The following is a 22,586-nucleotide window of genomic DNA, read 5'->3' as shown; positions in this document are numbered from 1 at the left end:
CCGTTCAAATTTTATTTCCCCTGTAATTCTATGTGGTGTGTGGAAGAAAACTCTAACATCCACACCTTTTGAGCATTTAAGTGAAATCGATCTCTTTTCCAGAGAATTGATAGGCTTAAAGCCATGGAACTCGATGCAAATTAAATACTCGCATAATTTTAGCTTTGAAATTTAGGATATCTATGAAATATTTCAACTTCTTAGTAAAAATTCATCATATTCGACTATCTCTTGAGTTCCTCTGGTAGTATATCCTGTTCATGGGCCACACAGTGTGATAAACAAATGGAGAGCTTTAACTCAGGGCCCAATGAACACTATCATCCTCTGCAAAAGCGAGCGAGGCCTAGAAGAAAGAGCCTACAAGAAAACACTTCCAAGGGGTTTAAGGCCCTCAAATTTCTCTGGATCTTCCTGCCTAAACAATGCGGCATACCTCTTGAGAAAAAAATTGAAGTTTTTTTATGACAGTTATTCATGTTGTATATTGCTAATAAACCACCTTCAGTAGGTACTCATTCCTTTAATGTGTATTGCAACACTAGGAAGTACAATTTGGAGAGCTTGGGCTTCGATTGTAAAATAGGTACAATCTGGATCTGGATATTCGGCATGGTGCACGTCGTAATGGATTTCAATTCCCGCTTTTAGTGCATCAAACTTCAGGGAAGACCTCTAGCGTAATTTCATCGAACTCAAATCCGCCATGACATCTGATTTCCTATGTTGACGTGAGAAGACATGACATTTGGGAATGGAAGAACAATTGGCAGATTCCTTTTTTGGGTTCGACGCAACCTTATCAGTTAGTGTAACATATAAAATTTGCATTTAAAGGTTTATTATTATGTTTGAGTTGGGGCATGGCAAGAAACGGTTGCCTAATATCAGGCAAGGTTCGACTCCAACAACCACATGATTGATGAATACGGCTTTATCGTTCACGGTATCGTTTACAGCGGTGAAATTTCTTTTCATCATGCAGTATTGATTAAATACTTGATTTAATTGACCATTTTAAGGCGCCTCTTTGTAGCGTTCCTCTCCAATCGGTTGTCAACCATGGCAATGCTATGGTTCATACCGAATTATTTTTATTTAGACGAACTTGTATTTTGTAACTTTCTAAGTGAATCCTTGTAGAGTAAATTACGAAATTGACTCTTAAATATTCCAATGCAATCGGTCTTACATTAGTAATAGTAACAAGGGTTTTGTCGTGTCCCAATCTCCATGCATGTTGTTGTTACATTTCATCTGATGGATGTTTCCAAAGATGCTGCTGGTTGCTAAAGCTCTGGATGAAAATGTGACTAGTTATTTTGTTGGCCTCCTTAGGGTTCACCTGATGATTTGAACGATGAAACAGAGGATGGTCAAGATGAAGAATTTTACGATGCACTAAATGAAGAGACCTTTGGAACAGATGCCGTTGGTAAGTTCTTGTGTGTGTTTTTAGTATGCGTTAGTGGATTTTTCGATGCATGCTCAACACTACCCGTAATATTGTGGTGATAATGATTTGCATTTGAATGTCTCCCGATGTAGTTTTACTAATATACCGCATATTTTTCGGTCCAATATGTGCAGAGGGTGATTGGGAGCAGGACCATGAGAAACTAGCTGAAATAACTGAGAGTGCTCGTGTTAGAAGTAATAGCTACAATGGAGCTGGAGATCGATACAATGAAAATGTAAGTTTGTTTTCTAATTCTCTAGTATAAGTTTCTATTAGATTTCACTTTTCCGAATTGTTATGTACTGGTTTAGCTATTGTTACAGGTATAATTTTTCCCAGAATTGATTTTCTTAGGAATTCTCGCTTTATGGCATATTAATAGTAGCAATAATAGTGTATAATAGCTCATAAATGACGAAAAAATTTATTCTACTATTGCTGGTTTGGCTGCTTTAGGCAGGCATATAACTCAATTATTTTGCTTCCATTCACAAAAAATATGCCTCGCATTCAACCATGTCTTTGGTAGGTTTGTTCACCCTATAAAAACGTGATTATGACTATTATTAACCCATTTTATGAAGTATGCTTGGAATTAAAATTCAGCAGAGAGTTAAGTTCAAGTATCCCATCTTATTTCACCTGTGTATTGTTCCTTACCCCACTATATTTTGTAATTTGATGTTTTTAAACAGTTTGTGCTTGCTTATTTTAATGATCCTGGTGCCTTTTACTGTGAAAATTTTGTTAACTACCGGATGGTCACATAGGTACATCAGTTCACTGTCTGGTAGTGCTTTATTATATCAGTTTATACTGTGTACTGAGCTTATTATAATCTGTGTGGTAGGGTGCCGATCTTGATGGAGTGGTGGGAGGTGACAGTGACCTTGCAGACAGCATATCTCGCATGGTTTTGGAAGATCAAGAGGAAATGCTATCACCAAACTCAAAGGTATGAGGATTTATTTCCAAGGATTCTTCATGAGCTTCATGGCCAATGAATGCATTTTACCTCCTATCTTATATTTGAGTAAAAATTGAAATTTTCATGCTGACTGAGAGGAACCTTAAGTTTTGTTGCTACAGAAGACAATGTGATGTAACAATGGAAATTTTGTTTCAAAGTGAATAAATGCCATGTGGAGTATGTGATAGTTTCCATTGAATCTCTGAACAGACCATAAGACATTGAATATAATCAAGTCTTATTTTTACAAAAAAATGCTAATTGATAGCCTCAAATTCATGACTAAATGTAGACATAAATGTTTAATGATTGAAGGGTTTCTTTAAGTTAAGTATCTTTGCCTTCTTATACCTGTAGCTTTACAAAACAATTATTGATAGAATTCTTCACCTCTATTTTCTGTAACAGTTTTTATTAAACACGAAGTAACATGCAACCAGTAGAGCCAAATACACTACCTACACAGTATTTTACAAATATGATGATCTTGATCAATAATAATTTCAATGTTAATTGGTCTCACAATGTGGCAAATCAAGATGTAAAAGAAACTTGTGATACTGGAGGATAACGATCGTAAGCTGTGCAGTTGAATTTGGCAACGCCGTATTAGCGGAGAAGGTAGTCCTATACGTCCTAAGGTACGAATTCACTGCAAAAACAGTCTACACACAATCCACATGTGAGATCGCAAATCATTTCCGCTGCCAGCACACACACACAAGTTACAACCTATTTCAATAATATAGGTAAATCCATAAACAATATATGTACTAGCAGATGCCATAAAAATATAGTGGGAAATAGGCAAATTTAACAATTTGTTATGTTCTTGTTAATTTTGCCTGGAATATGTTATACTTTAGTTTTAAGGTTTTCGCAGCGATTAGATGCACTATTATAATTCATTTTCGGGAATACGTCTGCGTGCTATTAATATTTAACTCAACGTTTCGATCCACTTACTGGGAACGTCGTCAGGAGAATGAAAATATAAACACCTATCATACCGTTGGAAAAACTGGTCCATTGTTGTTAAGGTATTTAAAAAAGTAAATAAAAATAAAATAAAAGCCAACTTCTTTAAAACATCTAATATAAAAAAAAAAAAGGAAGATGAAAGGTGGAATATTGTAATTAAATTTTCGAAATGTATCTCTTCCACACATGGCTTAAATTATATCCATCATCCCTGTTAAAATTCATTGGTCTTTTAGAAATTTCTATCGCCTCTCTAATAAGCCGTGGATAATATGCAGATTTTCTTGCAATGGCTTTGGCCTCATCCAGGAGGATCTTGTGTCCTGGCCCCGACATAAAATGATCGGCGACAGCTGAAGTTTCCCATTGCCTTGCCTTCAGCGCCCTTTCATGCTCTTTCAGCCTTGTCACTATCTTCCGTTTGGTCTGTCCGATGTAACTAGACCCACATGAACACGGAATCTCATATATGCCTTCCATTTGTAATGGGGGAACAGCATCAATGACGGATGGAAGTAGGTCTCTGATCTTCCTCAACGTGCCAAACCTGGTTTCAACGTTGGCTTTTCCAAGGATGCGAGCAATCCGGTCCGTTGTTCCTGATACGTAAGGCAGAACTGCAAAAGCACTTGGTTTTGTTTTCTCCATCGGGGCCTTGACTTCCCTTAAAGCTCTCCTAATGAATGAATTAGCATATCCGTTTCCTTTTAAAATAGAAATAAGATGTTCCATTTCACTTTCTACGTTCCCAGTAAGTGGATCGAAACGTTGAGTTAAATATTAATAGCACGCAGACGTATTCCCGAAAATGAATTATAATAGTGAATATGTTATACTCTTGGGAGAAATAAATTTTATATCTAAATATACACCCAGCTACATTTTTTTATTAAATCCCTATGTAGAACTGCTTTGCCATTGATACTAAGTCAGGGATATTTAAAAAAGTAGTACTGGAAATCAGGGAAAAGGAAAAATGGTTTGAATCCTTACAAATGATCTTAGGTGTCAATCGCTGCCACATAATACAATACTATACTGTAGAATCCTGATTTAGCGTTTTTCAGGGGGGACAACATTTAAAACACTAAATGCGGAAAAACACTAAATGAGGACCTGCAATTTTTTTCAGGTTTTAGAGTCTGCAATGATTGGAATGGCTTTTTATGCATAACAAATATTATTTTAAGTAACTAAAAGGTGCTGCATGCAGCAAAAAATTCATTGATTTAGTGTTCTCTGCCCAATGATGGTTGGATACTACTTTTCAGGAATCAGCTAAAAAAAATGGGTTGTAAAAATAACTAATGAGAGGATGACAATTGTTTTAATGAAATATTTTAAGAAAATTACAATATGCATCAACTTTAAAGCATTCCCTCACGGAATATTACTATGGACATAAGTGATTCTATTTTTACGCATATTTCAGTGGTCTCGATGAGCTTTTAAAATTTTTTCTGTTAAAGTGACATGTAGGTGACTAAAGCATTTCTAATATAATAAGAAAAGGTGTAACTAGGTACTCGAAAAATCGTCATTGCATCAATAAAGATGAGTGAAATAAAGGGACAGCAGAAGATTGCTAATCCGGAATTCTTAACTACGGAATATCTAGTAAAAGGGAGGTTTTCTGGAATTTTGCCAACTTAACATTTTCTGTTGCCTCGGCGAAACGAGGGATTTATGAGCCTTTAAAAAGCCTCCTGTGCGCACATTTTGGATTTCGTGGTCATCCAAAAAAGGAGAATCTTATTTCTAGTATGCGTACAAATCGATGGTGATTCAACTCGATGATGTCACCAGCTGATTCGTTGTCATACATCCGCGGCCTCATGCAGGTCGAACGGAGAGGGAGAAGTTGCTTACGTGCTGATCACCTTGACTCCGACTCGTCTTGTTTCTCGGCAGCTTTTAATGAAATTTGGTTGGACCTTGAATAACGATTAGCTAAACTCTGTTAAGTGAAAAGGTTTAATCTTTAGCAGAACTCGATTACATCTGAAAAATTGTCAGTGCCTCTGGAGTTTGGCAATTTTGTCAGGGTTATGATGTCGAAGTCAACCACCAAGGGATTTTCGTATTTTTCTATGCTCATCTATTTTACCGTGAGTATGCGGTGATTTTTTTCCAGCATGAGCGATTTATTTAGAGTCATGGACCGTGATAGTTTGTCAAAACTCTGATTGTCATTCTCTTTTGACATTAATTAGCACCAGATAAATATCTTTGAATCGACAGTAATATCAACCAGCCGCATGTCCGTAAATGGGCTCTGGGATATCTAAATTACAATGTAAAATAACTTTGTTCCGTAGGGAAAGAATGCTCTCACTCACGATCATGGCAGGGGAAACACTTCCTTGGTTCTTTCGCTGTTCCTCCGTGGAAACTGACCTTGAAATGGATTATAGAAAGAATCTTCTAGTGAACTGCGCTAATGATATTGGGCCTCCTCTTTAGAAAAGAGAAAGTAGCCGACTGGAAAAATATTGGGCTAACAATGGCCTGTAGGGAGTAGAATTGAAAGGGGTATAAACCATCGATTGAAAATGAAGAGGGGTTGTCACCTCACGGAATATAACAGGGAAAAAGGTTAAAAAAAGGAAACTACAAGGGTTAAACCAGAAAAAAAAACTCGCCACCCTCTGGCGAGTATTTAATATCGTAAATACAACGAAAGGATAAGTGGCCGAGGTAGTGGTGGTGCAGTTGGTACGAAAACAGGGGGAAGGTTAAGGAGAGGTTCACACCGGGCGGTAGGGATGACTGGGCGACAGCAGGGCCGCGCTGCAACGACCGGCACCATCCAAGATCCGGAAAACAGTGGTCTCTCGTCCCCCGGGAAGGCTTTATATAAGCCCCCCAAATTGCCGGTTGAGTAGGTGGGGTGGGGAGGAAGCCGGCTCTACTGTCCTCGTCCAGGCACGAGCTTGTTTGACACCGCCCGCCCGGCCAGGCCCACCTTGAGCCATCATGCGCGGCTCATCCACAGCAGGCGTCGTCCAGTCACGTCCTGGTATGACTCTTCCGCGGCCGGGCAGGTCGACTGTGAGCCCGCAAGCACGGCTCAAAAACACAACGAGAAAACCATTATTGTAGCGGCCCTCGGAGGATAACTCGTGTCATCAGTCGTCACATATCATCGAAGTCAAGTTCAAGAAGCTAAGGATAAGGTAGTTTGAGGTTATTAAGGGATGACTTTGCTCCATTAGATCGGATCTGATATAAAAAGTGCCTGGTGTTTGGATCACAAGGGGAGCGAAACATTACGAGGAGACAAATCACCCAGCTTGCGAGTTGAAGATCCCAGCGCTGCATTCGCGGAAGAAAGCAGTTGAAGAAGCGTTCCCCGGTAGATTCTATCGACTCTTGGTAAACTTTCATGAGACTCTTCTTGTTGATGAGCAGAAATTGGAAGATTTGGATAATCATTTGCATGAACCGTCATGAAAAAATGTTAAATCGGGCAAAAAAATCTTGTGCAGGAAAAATTTTTACAACCATAAATGCGGAAAAACACAAAATGCGGAAACACTAAATACGGATAATTTTTTCATTGTACTAATAGGGAATGAATCAGGACCCAAAAAAATAAACGTTAAATGCGAAGACGTTAAATCCGGATCCGACTATACTTACCCAGTTTCCTAGTTCACTCTATTTTTAGATATACTAATCAAACTGGTATCCTTTCAAGACACAAGCTGCCATAGCCTCAAATCACTTTTATAAGATAGTCTAAATGACTGTGTTTTACGGCAGAACTGGACACTGACTTCCAGTATTCATTGCTGGTTTTAGTGATCTGTTTTTGGATTAGGAGTTTCCTCTGAAATAATTTCCCTTTAGTGTACATTTCTTTTATTTAAATTTTCTCATTAACCATGGGAAAAGAAGTATCATATCATCATACGCACATATTAACTCATCTCCTCTATTTTAATTTTTAACCCTGCAGGGTTCACGAAATTATGCCCTGCAAATGGAAAACTTTGATGGTAGCTATAGCAGTTCTGCGCCATCTGGTTTTTCCCTATGGTCCAATGGGGGATTTTCAAAAGGACCACAGCATCAAACCGTGATGACTGTACCGGCAGCTTCTGGTACAATTTGGGACCCAGCTGTTCTGCAGACATCATCTGCTCCACGCAAGGAAGCTGGAAATGCTCTCTCCAGTTTGATACCAGTATGTTCTTAGTCTAGTCACCTTTTTCTCTTTCATTAAAAGAGATTCCTCATTTATGTTCAGTCCTTACTGTGCTTGTTTTGAATTTCATATGTTGTAGGGTAAACCGAAGGTTATGAGAGATATGGTCGGTTGCTAAAACATTAAGGAAATATTTAAATTTAAACAAAATTTTGTGGAAAAGTGCTACGATCTTTTATTTATTTAAATATGTCTAACCTCCACCAGTTAAAGCCTGAATCTGTTGAACTTATCCTAAAGGGAATGATTTTTTTCCTCTACCATGCAAAGCAAATCAAAGGCCTGATAGGTGAAATGCTCTGCAAATGAAATGTTTTAAATCTTCTTGTAATTAACGAACCGAGAAGAGAAAGAGGTAGGATTGATATATTTGTGGTCTTTCATCATGTCCACTAGGCTGCAAATTTTTCAAAGCATAAGTTTTATGCTATCATAAATGGATGATTGAATGAAGGAATATTTATTTTGGCTATTTTTGATGAGAGGAGATAAGATATATTTAGCCCTTTTCTATGTTATGCTGATGCTGTTTTAATTTGTTCATGCATCAAATATTTTCCTGCTATTTTGGTGTCCCTTATGCGTTGATTTATTCAAGGCTTTGATTGTCTCATTTTTCCTTTTACGTCAATGCCCTGTGGGTAGGAAAATTCATTGTACACCCATGCCTTGCTTAGCGCTATTTCAATGTAGCACAAACTCATTCCTCTGGGAAACTTCCCAACGCTGCTTTTCCTAATCAAATAACCTTAACATCCTCTCAATAAAATGTGAACTTGTGCTAAGTACACACAAAATTACTCTCATTTTATGCATATTAGTAGTATTTCTTTCCTCAGATCTTATTCTTTGTTTACATATTCGTCGAAATCCATTGCCTCGCAATGGCCAAAAAACATTAATCATCATGCAGTCCACGTAGCTAACCTACAGAAGTAATTTTTCTCATTTCCTTTACTGAATGACATTAGTTAATTTACTACGAAGCTAGTGGAAATGAGTTTTTAAAAAATACGGTTTGAGATTTTATTTTTTGGCATCCTAGGTTATCGGGCAAATTGCCTCATAAAGGGTCCAGCTTAAAGCCTTCAAGGTCATAGGGGTCATAGGTATTCACGGGGGAGAAATGGAGTGGTGGCTGAGTTGCATATCAATAGCACCAACATATAATAGGGTACGATAGAGATTCTCAAACACATTGGCTTCTTCCCCTTCCAGCAGTCCTAAGCCCTCTGCATCTCAGGAATACAGTTCAGCAGTTGTTCAGCAGTAGAAGGTGATTTAGATAGAGCCATATGGAGTAAAAACCAAGTGAACAATTGCAAAAAATAAGAATGTGGATAGAAAAATAAAGAAGTTATCAAGAAAAATAATTAACCTAGAGGAGAAATTGAAATGTTAAAATGCTCTCGCAATGAATTCTTATATACATTCTTACAGAGCAAAGACCCCATGGAACGCATCCCTTGTGCTAAGCGAGGCATGGGTGTATTTTCTAGGAATATGAGTGGTCTGACTGAAGCTGCATAAGGTAATGATGGGTTGCTTTCATGTATGTACATCCCGGTCTTACCCTAAGTAATTAAGTTTTAGTTGCTGGATTTAAAAATCTGACTCACCCTTCACTACTGGATTACATTTCAGCCCTTTAAATTTCTTGTGCTTATTTGGGCTTGCCAGGAACTCAGTGAGGATTTACCTTGTGCCCGCTCAGGCACTATAAGCATTAAGGTTAAGCATAAGCAAGGTTAAAAGTATCTTTTATCCTTTTTCCTAAGGATTGTATTGCTCATATTGTCAAATAATTTTTTTTTATTTATGATCATCGCACTTAGTTGATTTAATATTTTCAGTGTTTTTATCCCTACCCTGTGAAATCTTTTAGAAATCCCTACTCTTTGAGAAATATTTCCGACAGGCCTTACAATATATTTATGTGATTGTTGTATGATTAGAGCGTAAGGACAGTGAAGGACTTGGAGCGTCACCTCCTCCATGGGAGAGACGGGGGTCAGAGGGAGCAGAGTGTCCCCTCTCCCTCGGTCCCTTCAGGAGGCCCCATTGGCCAGCTACCCAAGCCGTCTGCGGCGTGGCTGCTTGAGGACATTGAACGGGAGCTGACGTCCTCCAAGTCCGTTTCGTCTCAGACCACCACTACGACTCCTACCTCATCTGCCTCCCCCGCCTCCATCCATCCTCTCACGTCGCAGTCTTCATCGTCCTCGCATGTGCCACCAGCGGCACCTCCAGTTGTGGCCCCTGTCGGCATGGGGAGGACATTCTCGGCACACCGGCCTCCACCCAACCTCCAGAGAAACTTGCCCCACCACATACCCCCTCACCAGCAACATCCTCCTAACATCCCGCCCCCTCCTCACCCTTTCCTGCCGGGAAGTCTTCCTCCATCAATGCTCCCTCCCCAGGTTTGGACAGCAATTTTGTCGTTCTTGCTTGCTGTGTTTTTGGCCGCATGATAGTCGCCTGAGAGTCTGTTGAAATTGCAGCATGCTTTTGCAAATCTAACAACAGTTGCTTGTGCTCCTTTGCCTGATTCACGCTTCGCATGTGCTTGGGGTTCTAATCAGGGACCCATCGCTTGTATACAGCTTTTCTCTTGTGGCTTAACACATTCAGTGTGAGATCCAGTTTTTTAACTTTTCTTGAATATGGGTCCAACTTGTTTGAAATGGACTGACAATTACTCCCAAGTGGAATGCTGCCACTGTGCAGTTGATGTGGACTTTAAGTCATATCCAAGCTTGGTACTGAGCTGAAAGAGTTTGTGGGGTGCAGAGATGGAAAAACCTCAAATTTGGTGAAAGATGGGCATAGATTTAAATGATTTCCTATTGGAAGTTTGGACATGCGGTAGAAACTGGATAAAACAATACTCCACTGTTCCCTAATAAACCCTCTCTTTGGGAAATTATCATCTTACCAGTAGGGATCAAATTAATTTCCATGAAATCTGTTGCTGGGCTATTGCAATGATATAGAATATTAACTACTTTGGACGTAGTTATATTTCCCCCCAAATTAACTTTAAAACAGTTGAACGGCAGTTAGCAACATCCAATTGGTACTTAACTCTCAATAGTAATCTCACTTTTAACAGTGACTGAGCTTTAGTGGTTTTCCAAAGATTGAATCACTTACAATGACAGGTGCCTACTCCAAAAGGGCCTTGTATAAACATTATTTCTTTACGTGCTAATCATAGGCTAATTGATGGTGACCCTGTAATCTCTTGTTTTGGCAGGTGTCTCGCAATAGGCTGTACTCATACTAACACAGTTTCACTGTATGTCCTCCCTCCCTGGAGGTTTGAAGTCTGTCCTTTCTGTACACCCAAAATTCACTCTTAGCTAAGTCTTTGCATTTGTATGCTCTACCCTCTTGTGTACAGATACACATTCCATTCTACAGACATGTACAGATCTTGCCTATTTTTGTGCTGCACCCTGGATGTGTTGAGCCACATTTGTATATTGGAATTAAATGGTCTTGAAATTGAGGTTGTATAATTATGCAATATCTACCATATAGCATAATGTGTATTTTTCAGTAATTGTACAATAAACTTTGTTAAATATCATCATGATAATGGGTGTTATGATAACTTGGTAATTTTCCACACAACTTGTATTGAACCTGAACTGTTTCGGTGCTTTCTGAGTCATATTTAAGTCATCAGGAGTTGTACTCTTGATAAAGACACAGTAAGTGTCAAAATCAGTTAGATTAAGTAAACATTGTCGGGAAAATTACTTAGTCGTTATTACTCCCATGATCATGTATTTTTCAGTTCATAATGAAGTCTCATATTTCCTTGATAGCAGGTTTCTTGTGTGATGAGTTATCTATACATAGGTCCTATGTCTGAATTACATGATCATTTTTACTTTTGCTGCTACTTTTGGGTCAATAAAGTTTTAATAGGTTTTAGGGACCTCAAATTATGTCTCTAACTATCATCTCCTGACTAACATGGCCATTTTCCAATTTTTTTACTGTTTCACCATTTCATTTGCCTATAAAAACAATTTAATAACAGTTTAAAGAAATGGTTGATCTTTTATCCACATGATATCCTCATGAGGATATCATTTTTAAATACTCAATTCATTTACTATTAGATTTATCCCTGATGAACAGAAAAAATGATCATGTTGTTGATTCACACTTTAGTTGTATGTCGGATCACTTGTTCTTACTTTGAAATGTGAATTTTTTTGTGATTTCCTCGGAATTTTTAATTGGAGTTGATTTTATTTGTTTTAATTGGCACACTTAGGCTCTAGTTATTTTTTCTCTGAATATTTAACAAGAAATATTGCATTGGATTGTCTCATTCTTACATGAAGTTATGAATTCTTTCTGAATACATGTGACTTTCAAAGAACTGGCTAATTGTACACATTTCCAAATTTTCTATGAGAAATCAGTAAATAATCCTAATAGCTTGTGAAACTGCTCCTGTCACATATTTATATTGAACATTGTATAGAGAAAAGCTAGATAATAATAATAATCAGCCAATGTGGCTAGAGCAAAACTGATTTTCAAACTTTACCTAAAAAATGTGAGGAACCTACTTCATGGGTGACTGAATTTTCTGAATTTCAATCTTTTTTTGTGATCTTTTAAATCTTTGAGTCCATTAAGGTAATAATTCCCCTAAATTTTGAACTGTATTCACTCTGGATGAAAAAACCTTCATGAAAAAAGTTTTAAGTGGTCGAAGCATTCCATTTTGTATCATATTTGAATTTTCTGTGGCATTGTGTGCTCTTAAAAGCACTTAACAATTGATTACAAACATGGTGTCATCGTAGGTTGATGTCTAGAGATGTTATTGATACCATTATTCCCTGGAAGTAGGATGTTCTTGACATCTACCTCATGCTTTTTCATTTTAACTCTGGCATACTGACTCTTGTTCTTGTAAAAATATTAGGGCAAGAAAAGTATGATACAAAAAATGCTAATTTGATCCATTTTGAAACTTTTTTACTTTTGCTGTTTTTATTGGATTGTGCAAATGCTGTGAGTTCTTCTAGTGTTTGGTTCTAATTATGAGCATTTGTGGATTTAATAAATATGTATAGTTTCTTAGGTATATTAACTCCACTTTTTATTAAATTTTTCATTCTTACAGGACTCAATATGTGTCAATTTTTGTAGTGGTTATTCATAGTTTTGTATATATATCTGCATAGTAACAATAATTCATTATTGCATAGGAGTGAAAATGAATGCAGACTTTTGCGTAAATTTCTATTTTTCACTCTAACATTCTTATTACTGCCTACCATTTTTGGTGGACACATCAATGACCTGAAGATACTGATTGCAGCATGGATAAAACTGAACATGCATGTGAGCAGTTACAATATGGATTTGTTGTTCAATTAATTCTTCAATCATCTAAAAATAGATAAGTTGCTCGGGGAAATTATGTAATGTGCTTCATTCCTGTGGAATCAAGGTGATCCAATCATTACCGCTCATAAATTACGATCAGAATGTCCCTTTCTTACGAATATTCAATTTATTAACTTTCAGAGGTTCAAACATTCGAAAAATTGAAGCGTGCCTGAAATTTTGAATTTGGTGCCTTTGGAGTTGGGCGATGCGACAGTGTGGCATACTGGAACTCGCTTTTTCGTCACAGACTGAACAGTGTCAATTAAATCCGTTGTGAATTCAGTAACTGTACAGTGTTATGCCTGTCCTTCCTTCCTGCGGTCAGCGCATTTTATTCGGGTCCATCCCCGTCACACGCGTAGCTAGATCAGTTCGTCACAATTGTGAGTTAATGCAAGATTGAAATGCAGTGTTGCATTCTGCAGGATAGCCACACTTTTTGATGCCTTGCATAGTTTTATCAACTTACGAACAAGCTCTCGGAATGCATCTTGTTCGTATTTTGAAGACTTACTGTATTTGTACAGTGGAACTTGTTTATTATGTTTCCGAAGGGACCACAAAAAATGAACGTACTAACCAGGAAAACGTGCTAACAAGGAAAGTAAAAAATAGCATTCGGGGTAATTGCAATCTGTGGAAAAGTCGTCATAATTACAATTACTATCGGTAGTTCTCGTAGGAACGCCTTCCTGAACTCTTTTCACCTTTAAAATAAATAAAATGGGCGCTACATTGAAAAACAATACCATGTTAATAAAAAATCACAATGTTTCATAGATTTCTCGAAGACAATTACATGAAAACGGCGTCTTTCTCCCGTGATTTATCCTATATGTATTTATAGAAAGAGGACAAGTAAAGCTAAGTCATTTCTTTTTTGTCACAGCATACTCGGAGAATATAACAACAACCCAGAGTATGTCAACGGGTTGTTTTTAAACATCATAAAAATTGGACAAAATTATATTAACCTTAAATTACGGTACCAGCCGTACACATTCGCTTCTGGAATAAAGCCATATCGATTGTTATATCGATCGATATATCGAATAATAACACGCAAGATTATTAGATTACGACGTAATTACAAGAAGATTTAATATTATACAGAACTTGAAATTTACTTTAAAAATTTGTTTAATGTCGTCTGCTTTCGTGCCGAGATCAAGTATTTTTAAGCTTAGCTTCGCGTGGAGATCCAGAGCATCGTCTGCTCCCGCAGCAGTAGTCAAATACGCACGTACTCCGTAGCATTGACGTCGTGCAGTACTGCTTTAGATAAAGTGGGAATTGGATAAGACTCATTTCTTCATCATGATAACTCGTGCAATAGCAACAATTGCCCACTCGTGAAATTTGTGCGCAGTGGGCACTCCAGAGGCAACAGAAGGTGAGGAGCTCGGGGTGGGGAAAATTGGGGCTTCTCATTGGCTGCAGTTTTGCATAGTCAGACATTCCTGATAAATGGCCATATTTTATTATTCATCACGTCATAAGAATTGAGAAATGCATTTGGATAAATCACGGTCGAAGAAAGAGATGTGGAACGAATGCAAGAATGTCAATGGCTAATAATAATAAGTTATATCATGAATTCGGAGGTTTACGACCCTTAAGAAGATACTGGAGAACGAATTGCGGGTTGCGTCACGGCTAGCAATTGAGCGTACTAACCAGGAAAGTGCAATTTTTTCAAACGTACTAACCAAATACTTTTGCCTGTATTTTTTTCCGATGGTACTGGGACCGAGAGAAATCGTCGTGCTAAGGAGGAAAACGTACTAAGGAGGAACGTACTAACCAAGTTCCACTGTATATGATTTAATGGTATATATCATACTCTGAAGCTATTCCACAGTGCGAGTATAAGTATGGGAGATTAAAGAGACAAGGAATTTCACTTGGAATTATATTTTTTTGCAATGGTTTGAGAAAGAAATGCTCTTACAAAGTTTGTTATTACAAACCTCTGGTTTTTCGGTCCCGTAAACTTTGTAATAATGAGAATTAACTGTATAGGAATGCAAAAAAAAATTCCCATCATGCTACTAAATAGTTAGTTATCCTGCTGTATAAACTGAAATTTACATTTATGCCATAAGCTGATGCTGGAATCGTAGACCATTGAGGCAATGGATGTATCTATGACATTGATGATTGAAGAATTAATTTGTTGTTGTGGGTTTTCTATGTTATGAAATGTTGTGAAAAGATTTTGGAGAACTGAAGCAAGTGCAGAAATAATGATTTTGACTGTTTCCTGACATTGCTAATGGTTATAGTAAATTTTAATTTCCAAATGTTGTGGAATGAATAATTGAATTTGAAAATTATGTTTTGGAGAGAGTGGATTTCCAGTATTTTTTTACTCGTGAGACATTTAACATATTGTTAATATGGTGTTCGAATATAAAGTCACTGAAAGCTTGTTGCCTCTTATGAACATTTTGTGAAGGAATGTGAAAACTGAATCAAAAAGTAAATATAGACTAAACTATGCTGCTTCGATAAGAAGCTCAATGTGGCTATCTTTTTATTATTTGAATCTGATACAAGGTTGTAGCCAGAGAAGTAACCGTGGATGGTCTCTTTTGGAGAAGGGATACTCTGACAGAATGTATTTTGGGGGGTTCTCTAGGAGGCCTGTTTTTCACAATCAACTCGTTCAGGTTAATGTGTAAATACATGATTGATTTTGGTGGACTGGAATGGAAAATGTACAGATGCATGAACCAAATAAGAATACGTTCCATTTTTTGTTAATGCACTCGCACAAGTTGGGTTGTTACACGGTGCATTTTCGCATTCTTCCTTGCTTTTGTACATTTAGACATTAACTCGCACATGTGAATGCATGATGTTACCAAGCATAAAGCTGTGATCTTCCTAGCATTTCGTGGGTTTGAACCTTTTGGTCCCCCTCACTCGCTAAATTCTTGATTAAGGGGTGCATTTGGAGAGGGACCACATAAGGTCCTATAAACGTTAGTGGGAGTTTTGAACCCGTTGACTCACTTCACTCTTGCTACAGCCTTGATCTGATAATGCTTAATGTATTGTGCTAGCTTTAATTTACAATGCATGAATTTTCTTTCAGTTAATCTAATGCATTTTAACTTGGATTTGGATGTTGTACCATGCACTTTTTTTATAACTGGCTTCAATTGTTAGGAAATTTTGTTCTTGGTAATCTTTATTCTCCTGTTTATCTTCTATGAAATTTTTAAATTTAAAATCCTGGTGTCGTGTGTTATCGTGGATGTGGAATAAATAAATAATTTATGTATATGTAATTTGTCGGTTGTATATCCTTTTTTGGGCTTGATTTGATTTTGTAATTAATTCCTGTCTGTTATTTGGTGTACATAATTTGTGTCATGTAAATGTGACCTGTGTTTCATTCAAGTATTCATTGCTCCCATATCAGGAATTTGTCTCACACTTATTTTTGATTCTTTGGCCAGGCTCCTGCTCCCCCAATGGCACTAGTTAATATGACGGCTGTTAGACAAATGATTCAGCCACCTCTGGCAGCTATTGCTCAAAACCAAAGGCTGATGGGTGAGTATTTATAATGTTATATTTAATCATAATTTTCATCATTAATATTTATTGTTAAATTGCTCTTTGAAACAAGAATTGAGTCGGCATGAGAGGGCTACCTCCAGACATGAAGTAAAAGCAGCAGATTTCTCTGGAGTCATTTTTTGTGCATTTCGCCTTCCTTAGGTCTCGTGGCTCTTATCTTGGGATATTTTTTTGTTCATCGTGCCTACCTTTCATTATCCCACCTTCCAACTGGAGAAAGCAGAAAAGAGCACCTTACTTACGGTGTGAATGGTCACCTGATCCCAACTCTAGTCCAGGCTCAACTAAATGAACTTCTGGGATCGTATCCGAATCTGTGTGTTAATCTGATGAGGCCCTTGCTCTTAGAACAGGTCACAGGTCTGAATATGATCTGAATAGGATTGTATCATCCATGGCTTGGAAGGTTGATGATGAATGAACAAATTCCATTGCTTCTGCCAAATTCCTTTTTAAATACGAGGGCTGCTCAAAGGGTATCAGACCTTCCGTCCTCCCACGTAAACGAATAAAGCACTGGCGGCCAAGCTTAATGGGGATGTGGAGGAGACTGTCATGCATGCACATGCACTGCTTTGTATCATGACAAAGCTTCAGTCGCTGGCAGCAACTTCTGGCTATTTCCTAAGCTGAAAATGCCCCTAAAGGAACTCGATTTCAAGAAAAAGAAGATATCGAATAGAATACGATGGCCAAGCTAAACAGCATTCCAAAAGATACCTTCTGTGAATGTTTTGAACAGTGGCAGAAGCGCTAGGAGATGTGTACATCACTAAAGAGACTACTTTGAAGGGGATTAAAAGTTTGTAGCTCTATTTCAATAAATGCACTTTTAATTAACAAAACTCTGATACTTTTTTATCAGCCCTCATACATTGGTAAATACCCCCTATGAAGAAACTCCTGGTTCTTAAAAACTTCCGATTGACAAAATAAAAATGTTGGCCTTGTGTCATGAAATAAATTTACATCATAATCATCAGTCAAAAATCCTAAGATTGGTTTGGCGCAGCTCTCCATTCCACTGTCTTATCTGCTAGCCTTTTCATAGTGATGTATTTCTTCTCTTTTACATACTTAAGGACCTGTCCTTTGAAGTTCATTTGGGACCGCCACTGCTTATTCGATGAGTAAACACGCTCATATTGCAGCTAACCTCTATAACAAGAGGCCGACCCATCATCTGAAACTCTTTGTTCAAACTTGGTGGCTTTAAGCTCAACCAAGAGGAAATTTTACCATAGAATGAATTTCTTTAGGGTAATCTTATCACCATTTTAAATCCAAAGGCAAATAACAAATAATGCTTTTTACACAAATTATTTCTTTTTATTGACAGGCTGTAGAATGGTAAATGGCAAAGATCATATGTATTTAATTTGCAAAAACCACTTTAAAACTTCCAATATTCATGCTGTATACTTGTATGCTATAAATAAATCAAATTATGTCATAAATATAAATATCCATATAATCACAGTACAGTAAAACCTCTCTTAAACGAAATTCAAGGGACCGAAATTTTGCCGTTTCGTTGATCGGGAGTTCGTTCCCCGGAGGTGATGCGCACGTTGCATCATTCTAGGGGCTCGGAAATTGAAGCAAGTCTGCATGCGTTATCTTCATTCTACCTTCGCATACTTCAAAACAGTGCTTATTTCTTCAGCTGCAATGCAAATTGCGGGTAATAGACCACATTTAGGAAGCCTCAGTTCGTATTATTCAATCACTTCGCATGCTTTTTCATCGGTTTTCAAAAATGTATGCAACGTAGCGGTGAGTGCGAGGCCATCCCTTTATTCTCAATATTTGAAATAGAGTACATGTATTCGCGAAGTTTACACTGAAAAATTAAGAATTCGATAGATTTGACCATTACTAATATAAAGTTAAAATAACAGCGCCAATTATAGCTTCATCATGAAATTAAGATCGCTTTACCATAACGGCGCGAGTGCAACTTTCGTCGACCCATTAAAGCGCAGTGGGTGGCATCATTTCTTTATAGTAGTTGAATCCAGAATACTCCATAGCAATATTTGCGGTCGCGGGCTTCGTAAATAATTCATTGTACTAGCATTATTTCCATCGCATTCCGGATAGACAACTGCCGATAAGAAAACATCTTGAAAGGCCCTATGCAGGAGTTCTCGAAGTAAAATACGTCACGATTTTGAAAAATGAGTTTTCGAGAAATTATATTCTGCAACCCTCAGTTCGCTGGCTTCGCGGATTACAAAATTTGAGTCTATTCTAGTGAACTCATCAAACGACCCTTCAATATTCATGACTTTTGAGAGACCCTGCCAGGATTCACGGCTTTCGTCATCGCTCTCCATCGCGTGGTCGCAGATTGACTGCAAACCGGATTGACAACTCCCGATAAGAAAACAGCTTGGAAGGCCTCATGCAGGAGTTCTTGAAGTAAAATAAGTCACGATAATGATGCTGTTGACTGCAAACCCGGTTTTTGCAAAATAACTAAATATGGTGACAGGTGCGAAACGCTTCCAAGCTTTGCAAAGCCCTTGCATTACCTGCAAAATGGTCCTCTTCAATTTCGCCGATCCCTTACATCCATTCGACAAACCAAAAACTCCACTAAAATCCGACGGTAATGCCGCTTTGCCGCAGAAATGACCCCTCGGTCGAGAGGTCGCATCTTAGCTATTGCAGTTGGGGGGAAGAAAATAACGCGCACATTTTTTATTGTTAGTCCTATGTTTGGGCCCGTGCAGCGATCGAGGAAGAAATCTACTTTCCCCATGAGTGCATCAACTCCCGCCAACCACCGCTGAATTAATCCCGCTGTCATTCATGGATTTTTGCTGCTACCACAGGGCATCACCATTGGCCCAGTCTAAACATGGCATGTTTAGACTGGGCCAATCGTCTTCTTCATGCAACAATTGACGGCCGTCGCAAACCTTTTTCTCAGGAGAAAATCAACACCGCTTCACATCACGTTAGGACATCACTACAATCGCCGACAGACAGAGACTGACCTTTAGTATAAAGCACTCAATTCAAGTAACGTCTAGATCAATGGGAAATGTTGGCTTTCGTGTCTTAAGTGCGAATATTTTTTATCCAAGATTGCGGCAAATGCAAAAGTTTCTCCTATTTTTTAGATGATGTTGAAATAGACAATGTGAGTGAAACAAGAGTAACTACTGAGTCTTATATTAAAGATAATTAAGAGATGCAAATTTTGGCTTTCATCTTCTAGCGCACACATTGTATCTTCCGTAATTTAGTTAAATTTTAAAGAAGTTATCCAAGATGGCGGCGAGTGAAAAAAAAAATGCTTCTCGGAATTTACGCGTTGTAATTCTGTAAAGTATCTTAAACAACCGTCAAAAGAATGCGATCGAAGTACATAGCTCTAGATATCATATCTTTGTGCGTGTAAATATTGGGACATTGAGTTATTTACGAAAGTCGGCATTAACATTTTTCGCAATTCGCCGCGAGTTGGGGTCGGCGGAAACACACGACGGAAGGCTATGGTTACGGTTAATAATGACGATTCTGATTGGCTTATTCAGTGGAAGTCTCTGATTTGCCCTCCAACGCTACGAATATTAAATTATTCATATGAAAATAAAAATTTAACCGGAAAAATTGGTTATTGGGAGGTGAATTTCACTCGATCGCGCCGAAATTTCATTTCGTTGATCGGGAGTTTTCGTAAAAGAGGAGTTCGTTCATCGGGGTTTTTCACTAATGTGTTTACATAGGCAATTGGCCGGACCAATAGCATTTGTTCGTTGAACGGAATTCTTCGTTTAGCGGGAGTTCGTTAAGGTGAGGCTTTACTGTGTAAATACATACATGTGTTGTCTAGTCCACAGTATGCCAAAGTTTACAGTTGCAGTGCTGTGAAGTTATTTCTCAGTTTCATCTTTGATGTTTTCATTTCAATAATCTTCCTGTATTTAACATTTGGATGACTGTATGTTGACAGTTATAGTGAGCAATTGATAAATTTAAAATCAATGCAAATAATAATCAACTGATTGTAGGTTATAACCCCAGAAAGTTCTATACTAATAAAATATCCGTAGAAATGATTAATAATGCGTGCCCAGTGTTAATGTAAATCATCAGAATAGGAATCAGGAAGTTGGAAATAAAAAATGTTACTCGGTTCTTTCTGTTTATTTGTTATAATGTGGGCCTTGCCTTGGTGGCGGTGGGGTAAAGTCCTTGCCTGCCTGACTAAACCTTTGCCAGTTTCCCCTATCCAGGGCATGCTTGTTTGAGTGCATGTCATTGTTAAATTTTTTGTTGTTGTTTTTTTGTTTGAATACCCCAATATAAAATGGGCAATATGAGCTGTATTCGGCGGTTTGGGAATAAATTTTTTTAAACTTCTCTATGGGACATTGCTATCCCTTTACACTCCATCCTGAAAGAGTTCTCGAGGATGGCCTCAAGGCCGTTTTACACGGTACACGGAATTGCGCAGGTTAGAGCTGCATTGATTTCTAAAATGGCGTGGAATTGCGCGAATGCATGAACGAAATTAGAACAGGGGCTATTTTGCCGTCTCGCATCCACGCATTCTCGCATGTGTTCTAGCAATTCTCCGCTTTTCACGACGAAATTTTGATTGCGCCTTCACACGTACATCAGACTGCGCAATTCCGTGTACCGTGTAAAACGGCCTTCATAGTCCTCTACCATTGCTATCCTTTCAACTCCCCATGTCTCTGGTCATCAGGGCATCTCACGTCTCATCTTTTTCTCACCATCAGCACACTCAAGGAATCATAATATGTAAACCCTGGAAAATTAGAAGACTGTCGTGCAAAGCAAACACACCTACCATTCCCGTGCATGAAAACTTATTAATTGTTTTTAATCGTAAATTTGTTTGTGGAGGAATTAGAAATATTTGTCACAAATTAATTTGCTGGTGAATATCATTTTGAATGGGCACTTAATTTCGTAATTGGTACTGTGGTCTCAGATACAGTAATGATGGCTGTTTTCTAATTCATGGCAGGTGCTGGAGGTCCTGGGAATATGCTTCTGTTCATGTCCAAAGATGGAGGACCACAGCAGAGAGGAGACTCATCCAAAGGCTTTCTGGATGCCATGAGGGTGTCGGATCGGCTTGGCTCTAGGGTTCCTCATCCAAACCATCTGCATCAGGGTGGTGTACTGCCCAACTTCAACCACCCGCTTCATCAGCACCCTCATCCACACAGGGTTGGTCCTGACTTTGGAAGGCCTCATGGTTTCCCACCTGGACACAACGGGCAAATGTCCCGTTTTCCACATCCCCCCTATCCCCTACCTAATCAGCAAATGCCGCATCGGTAAGTTTTTCCTTTTTTACGTTCAGCATAAGGTTTTTTATTTCTAATGTATACCATACCCAGTGAGAGTGATTTTTATATCACACAATAGTTTAGATTATCTGAGTTCATATTTGCTTGGCTCTGAGGCAGTGAATCTCAGTATGTTAACTGCATAGCCTGTCTGTTCATAATTTATCCGAAAGTCAGGAAATTAGGAAAATGTTTTGATTTGATGAATGATGAAGCAGTCATGAGTATAATATCTATGCTCAATAGTTCTAAGTATAAGACTAGAAAAAGAACATTGCCTTGCGAAACAAAATTTTAAATGAATCATCCATCAGCACTCCATCTGTCGGATGGCACATGAAGCTATGATTCTCTTAGCACCATTGGAGGCTAATGCCAACCATGGAATTCTCTCCTCCCTTCTTTCCCTGACTTTTCCTATGGCACACAAGACCTAATTTTTCAGTCACCTCCTCCAAACACCCTACTGCCTGTATTTATTTCATGGAATTATTGAAAAAATTTCACATTAATGGTCATGTTAATGCCTTAGAAGTGCCTTGTCCAAATTTTACTTTTTACAAAACAAATGTCGGCCTCCAATCAAAAAAAAAAATTTACATATCTTGC

At 38.1% G+C, this 22,586-nt stretch overlaps 1 protein-coding gene across 2 annotated transcripts in view; it reads left to right on the top strand.

The window, feature by feature from the left end:
• Nucleotides 1-690: 690 nt before the first annotated feature.
• Nucleotides 691-22,586, top strand: part of LOC124154286 (protein PAT1 homolog 1) — a 37,322-nt gene continuing 15,426 nt past the window's right edge. Inside the window, exons 1-8 of one of the 2 annotated variants that reach the window (XM_046527909.1) lie at nt 691-805; nt 1,339-1,435; nt 1,591-1,694; nt 2,310-2,414; nt 7,372-7,599; nt 9,576-10,043; nt 16,515-16,611; nt 21,650-21,965. In XM_046527909.1, coding sequence (XP_046383865.1) covers nt 755-805; nt 1,339-1,435; nt 1,591-1,694; nt 2,310-2,414; nt 7,372-7,599; nt 9,576-10,043; nt 16,515-16,611; nt 21,650-21,965 — 1,466 coding nt within the window. In that variant the 5' untranslated portion in view covers nt 691-754. The remainder of the gene's footprint in view (nt 806-1,338; nt 1,436-1,590; nt 1,695-2,309; nt 2,415-7,371; nt 7,600-9,575; nt 10,044-16,514; nt 16,612-21,649; nt 21,966-22,586) is intronic. The other variant, XM_046527910.1, reaches the window with a different exon arrangement.

This window comes from Ischnura elegans, chromosome 2, assembly GCF_921293095.1.
Source record: "Ischnura elegans chromosome 2, ioIscEleg1.1, whole genome shotgun sequence".
Taxonomy (NCBI): Eukaryota; Metazoa; Arthropoda; class Insecta; order Odonata; family Coenagrionidae; genus Ischnura; species Ischnura elegans.
Note: the sequence above shows the minus strand (reverse complement) of the source record. Positions and strands in the feature narration are given on the sequence as shown.